This window comes from Chrysochloris asiatica, unplaced genomic scaffold (assembly GCF_000296735.1).
Source record: "Chrysochloris asiatica unplaced genomic scaffold, ChrAsi1.0 scaffold00043, whole genome shotgun sequence".
Taxonomy (NCBI): Eukaryota; Metazoa; Chordata; class Mammalia; order Afrosoricida; family Chrysochloridae; genus Chrysochloris; species Chrysochloris asiatica.
In genome coordinates this window covers 9930639-9937376 of record NW_006408561.1, presented here as the reverse complement: position 1 = coordinate 9937376, position 6738 = coordinate 9930639, and the positions used below count along the sequence as shown (strand labels likewise).

The window sequence follows — 6738 nt, the reverse complement described above, 5'->3', positions numbered from 1 at the left end:
GCACCGGGCTTCATTTATCTATACCTAAAATGCTACATTGTTCTTAATATTCCTATATACTTTCAGGAGGAAGGAGAGCATCTGGGTTAAACTGATTATATTCAGAGGTGGTTTAATGGGGCTGCCACTGATCAACCCAGGGTCTGCATATGTTGTCCCCAGCAGTATATAATAGATACAACTAGTATAGACATATATGTAAGTAAAGTGAAGAAACAAATTGAAACTTATAAAGGTCATTTTACTTTTTTTTCATATAAAATATACTTTAAAATTAATCTTCAATTTTGTCTTACAGAATAATAATAATTTATATGGTCATCAAACATTTTTCATGTGTATTGAAGATACTTCTGGAAAGTCATTTGGTGTTTTTTTAATGAATAGCAATGCAATGGGTAAGAATAATCTGATATCATGTTTAGTAAGGTTACCTTGAAATGGCTTAACTGTTTTCTTCATTTCAATCATAGATAAATGTATGTCCCAGTAAACTTTATTGCTAATTATTTTGGCATGTGAATTAATAAGCAAGTTTTTTTGAAGTTAGTGAGAGTTTGCTCCACAATGTTATATGTATTATGACATTTAGGTACTTTCTTTTCCTTTTGAACAAATTTGCAACATTTAAATATATTCATGAAAATGAATATCCCAATTTCCATAACTTCATTTGTCAAGATAAGTTGATATGTTATTGCATATAAAAACAAAACAGAACAGGGTTGGGGGAGAGAAGAGTCATTTTTAAATTACCATAATTCAAAAATAATATAGAATCTTTGTTGCTTTAAATATCTGTGTTTAATAAGTAGAGGAGGTGTAGCCAGTTAAATGGTTGATTACCAACTGGAAGGTTGGTGTTTCATAACTTCCTAGAGATATCCCAGAAGAAAGGTGCAGTTCTACTCTGCACATGTGATGTCACCATTAATCAGAACTGACTTATTGGCAACTGGTTTGGTTTTGGGTTTGGTTTAATAGGTAAATCATCAGTCATAAACATCTATAAAAATGAATAATGTTCCCCCAAGAACAGACCTTTAAATGATTCTCCTGGCAAATAGTTGAAAAAGTCCTCTTAAAGTAAAGATACTACCCTGAGAACTAAGGTGGGCCTGAACCAAGACACAGTATTTGCATGCAGCCACAGAAAAACATGACATCAAGTCTATTCTGATCATGACTACCCCATTTATTTTAGATCAGAACTGGGTTCCATAGTATTTTCAATGACTATATATTATATATATGAATATATATGTTTTTATTATGAATTATGTGATAGCTTACATGGGAGAACATCAACTCTATACTCATCCTATCACATATCTTTTCATTGCCATGGTTACAAGCACCTCCATGCATCATCAACCAACCAAAGGGTACACTCCGCAAGCCTGTCCCTTGGTCGTCAGTGCACAGACCCTCTCCCTTTCTGGGTCTAGAGTCCCTAGACAATCCTGGACTGCAAAAGTCAGCCACTCCCCTCCTTTTGCTACAAAATGTCAATGACTATAATTTTTGAAACAGATAACCAGACCTTTCTTCTGAAGCTTTTCTGGATGCATTCCAAAGGTCAACCTTTTTATTAATAGCCCAGTGCTTTATCATTTGTGCCACTCAATCACATGTCTTAAATGTGTAATTGTTCTTGCATGGCTTCAAGTCAGTTCTGACTCATAACAACACTGCATAGAGTTGTGGAAGAGTGCCTACTGAGTTTGAACTACTGACCTACTGTTAAGCAATCCAGTGCTGATCCTACAGCAAGCACCACACCATAGGACTTCTGTCATAGATATTAAAGAGTTAATTCAAAATCTTTCTGTTTAGTTTTTTTTGTTTTCTTAGAAATTAATATTACTAAGAGTACAAGACTCTTCAATTAAAATATCTCATTGGTGTGCACATTTTGAAGTAAAGATTTTTGATATTTGAGGACCAATACCCTACCCCTTACTGTGTATTTTATAGGGGAGCTTTTGCTAATATCTGTATGTGGGAACATCTGGGATATCCTATCATTAGCCTCATGCATGTTGGCATTTTGCTTTTCCCTATTTCCTTCACATCATCATTATCTTATTTCCTCTTAAATATTTTTAAATGTCTTAAAAATAACATGACTAGTAAAAAAAGTACTTTAAATAGGATGCTAAAATTATTTGATATCAATTTTATGATTTTCTTATGCTTTTCCAATTTTATTTTGTAGAAATTTTCATCCAGCCTACACCAATAGTAACTTACAGAGTTACGGGTGGCATTCTGGATTTTTACATCTTTCTCGGTGATACTCCAGAACAAGTAGTCCAACAGTATCAAGAGGTGTGTTTCATGTTTATTTTATAAAATTATTTTTTCTCTGATTTTATTTTTCCTATTGTTGTATTTACTTATATTTAACTGACTTTACTTTAGTTACCTAGGGCTTCTTATCTGTAAATATTTTTTAAATTATGCCGTTTTTCATAATTAAGTAGTTTTTTCACCATTCATGAGACAATTTGTTGTATTATGGTAGCTTGCATGTTGCTCTGATGCTGGAAGCTGTGCTATCAGTGATTTAAATACCAGAGAGTCACTCATGGTGGACAGGTTTCAGTGGCACTTCCAGATAATGACATACTTGGTAGCTGCATAATATAAGACACTGACTGCAAACATCTATTAATAATAGGAACATGGAATGTGCAAAGTATGAATCTAGGAAATTTTAAAATAGTCATAAATGGAATGCATGAAGCTTGGTATTCTAGGCATCAGTGAGCTAAAATGAACAGGTATTGGCCATTTTGAACCTGATATGATACGGTTTACTATACCAGGAACTTCAAATTAAAAAGGAATGGTGTTGTATAAATCGTCAAAAAGAACATTTCAAGATCTGTTCTGAAATACAATGCTGTCTGTGGTAGAATAATATCCATACACCTATAAGGAAGACTAATTAATACAAAAATGGTTCAAGTTTACACACCAACCACAAAAGCCAGTGGTGATGAAATTGAAGAATTTACCAACTTCTTTTGGAATCCTGGTGTGGCTCTGCTATATAAGCACTGGACTGCTAACCATAAGACCTCTCCTTGAAAACCCTATGCAGGGAAGCTATGAGTCAGAACCAAGTCAACAGCACTTACTAACAACAATCAACTTTTTCAGTCTGATATTGACCAAACATGCAATCAAGATGTACTGATAAGTACTAGTCATTGAAATTGAAATGCAAAGGTTAGAAACAAAGAGGAAGGATCAGTAGTTTGAAAATACAGCCTTGGTGATAGAAATGATACTGTAGACCACATGATAGAATTTTGCAAGGCCAATGACTTATTTGGAATTCTTGTGTGGCACAGCTTGATAAGGCACAGAACCCTCAGGTTGGTTTGAGTCATAAGGTCAGCAGTCCAAACCCAACAGAAGCTCCTCAGAAACCCTATACAGAGTTGCTATGTATCAGACAGACTAGATGGTATTTTATAAAAACAACAAAACAGTGACTCATTCACTGCAAATACCTTTCTAAAGCAACATAAAAGGTGATCGTACTCATGGACCTCACCAGATGGAATAAATAGGAATCAAATTGACTACATTGTAGGACAAGATGGTATAAATGCTCAATATCATCAGCCAAAATAAGGCTAGAGATTGCTTATATGCAAGTTCGGCTAAAGCTGAAAAAAGAATTATAACAAGTCTACGAGAGCCAAAATAGGAACTTGAACATATCCTGCCTGAATTTAGAGACTGTCTTAAGAACAGATTTGATGCTTTAGATCCTAATGACTAAAGGCCAGAGAGTTGTGCAAAGACATCAAGAACATCATACAAGAAGAAAGCAAAAATTAATTTAAAAGACAGGAAAAAAAGAAAGAAAAAAAAATACCCAAAATGAATAATATAAGAGACTTTGAAATTTGTTCTTCAGCATAGAGAAGCTAAAGTGAGTTGAAGAAATGAGGAAGTCAAAGAGCTGAACATAAACTTTCAGAGAGTAGCCCCAGAAGACAAATTCAAGTATTATAATGAAATGTTCAAAGTCCTAGAGTTAGAAAACCAAAAGGGAAGAAAATACTCAGCATTTTTCAAACTAAAAGAACTGGAGAAAAAATTCAAGCCTCAACCTGAAATACTGAAGGATTCTACTGTCAAAATGTTGATTGATGAAGAAAGCATCAAAAGAAGATGGAAGCAATGCACAGTTATTGTACCAAAAACAAACAGTCTATGCCCAGCCATTTCAAGAGGGAGTATATGATCAAGAACCAAAGGTACTGAAAGAATATCCTTAAACTACACTGAAGGTACTGGCAAAAAACAAGGCTCCAAGAACTGATGGAATACAAATTGAAATCTTTCAACAAATTGATGCAGCACTGGAGGTGATCACTCATCTGCACCAAGAAATTTGGAAGAGAGCTACCGGCCAACATATAATTTCAACTTCCAAAAATGTTCTCAAAAGAGAAATAATTTTGTATTCTTACTGTAAGAAACAAAGCTTTCTTCAATTATAACCCAAAAAGCAGATATAAAAATAACTGTTATTTTATACATTTTGAGCACGGTGGGTTTGTGCAATAAAGCAATGGACTACAAACTATACGGTTGTCAGTTAGAGCCCACCAGCAGTACCATGGGAGAAAGATGAGACTTTCTGCACCCACAAAGATTTAAAGCCTAGGAAACTCTATGCCGTGTTGTGATGAGTTGGAACTGACTTGACAGTACTTAACAATGAACAACAATCACTTACAATGTCTAAATCGTTGATATATATGTTTGTCATAAAAAGAAACACACAAAATTTGCAATATCTACAATGTGAAATGAGTCCCTGGGTGGCACAAATGGTCTTGACTACTAGCAATATGGTAGGTGGTTCAAACTTACCCAGGGGCAATTTGAAACACAGGCTTGATAATCGGCTTTGTGAACATGATGGTGCAGTTCAACTCTGCACACATGGGTTAACCATTAGTTAATGTTGTTCATGTGAAAAATAGATAGTAGACATTTTACTGTCATTATAAATGTGAAATGGTATACAACAAGAAAGTAGATAGGTGAGGATTAGTTAAGTGCTCTCGAGTGTGTTCTGACCCATATTGACCCTGTGTAGGTTTCCAAGCAATGTCTGGTGGGTTTGAATTCTGACCTTGTGGTTAGCAGTTCAATGCTTATCCTACAGCACTAGATCAGGACTCCGAATGAGGAGTTGTTGTTGTTAAATGCTGTTGAGTCAGTTCCAACTTATAGTGACCCTGTATAGGGTTCCTTATGAGTGGCTGGTGAGTTTGAACAGCCAACCTTGTGTTTCAAAGTGACCTTGTGATTGAGTGCTATTCTTACAGAGCCTGGTATATTTAAAATGAGAGTATTTTATACATCAGTTTAGCAGTTTGAATAGAGTATATTTAGCGGAGCTTGATTTACTCATTCTAATGTTTACATATTGGGTTTTTGAACATAGATCATGAATAAAAGATAGCTCAAAAAAAAAAAGACATAGGTGCTTACCTCAAAATAAACCCAGAATGACAAATAACATTACTTACAATAATCTAATCAAATATTCATTTTTTTTTTTTTTTAGTTAAAATATATCAGTTGTACTCATATTTCCATATACAAGGTCATGTCCCTGCCATTTTCTTGAGGCACTTATTACTGGAATACAGCACATGTTTTTTCTGCTGTCCTCAGAGCTGAGGAGGGCCACCATAGGATTGGAAAAAAGAAGTCCATTTGGGTCTGGTGGGAGGCATTAAGCAAAGTTCTCTAAAATATATGAAAAAACTAGATGGGAGTTTTCTAACATAATATTCTATTAACATTTTATAAGTTAATAGAAGAAATTAAAATAAAATGAAAAAGAATGGAAACCATGTATTTTCATCATCTTTCTTTCTTAAATGATTCTTTCATTTTTGTTATTATCATAATTATGATTATGCTGCTATGGAGTGGTATGGTGAAACAATCTTATTACCTTATATTCTTTATGATAGCAAGGATATATTTTGGAAAATACTACTTTCTTGAGTTCTGCACTTTTTAATGTTTTACATACAGCATGAATACAAATAAATGACAAATATTTAAGTGTTTCAAAGCATAATTCTTAATAGAATATCCAGGAATTGTTTTAGAATACAGGTATTATTATCTCTTTATGTAAAATATATTGCTATACAGAAATGATTATTAAAATATCACATAGTAAGAAGCATAATAATATTGCTTTCAAATGCTAAATATATTTTTCTTTATTGGATCTAATACAATGTTCATTTACTTCAAGCTCACTGGACTTCCAGCAATGCCGTCATACTGGAGTCTAGGGTTCCAACTGAGTCGCTGGAATTATGGCTCACTGGATGTAGTTAAAGAAGTCGTGAAAAGAAACCGAGATGCTGGCATACCATTTGTAAGTGGAATGAAGTCATTGTGAAGATATTTATCAGATTAAATATTGTCACGTGTTAATAAATGTATAAATTGTCTGGGATATCCACCATATATTTTATTAACATTTTAAAAAATATGTAGGTTTTGTTATTCTACAAAATGAAGCATCTATCTATCTATCTATGTTGCTGTTGTTAAGTGCCATCAACTTGTTTCTGACTCACATCAACCCAGTATGTGGTTTCCAAGTAGAGAATGGCAAGTTTGAACTATCAACCTTATGGTTCAAGCCCACCTTACAGTCCTGTGCTTATCCTG

The 6738-nt window shown here is 34.0% G+C and overlaps 1 protein-coding gene across 1 annotated transcript in view; it reads left to right on the top strand.

Moving 5' to 3' along the window:
* The window catches only part of SI (sucrase-isomaltase (alpha-glucosidase)), a 124389-nt gene that overhangs the window by 11842 nt on the left and 105809 nt on the right, over positions 1-6738 (top strand). Inside the window, 3 exon segments of the mRNA XM_006861797.1 lie at positions 299-398; positions 2219-2331; positions 6314-6439. Coding sequence (XP_006861859.1) covers positions 299-398; positions 2219-2331; positions 6314-6439 — 339 coding nt within the window.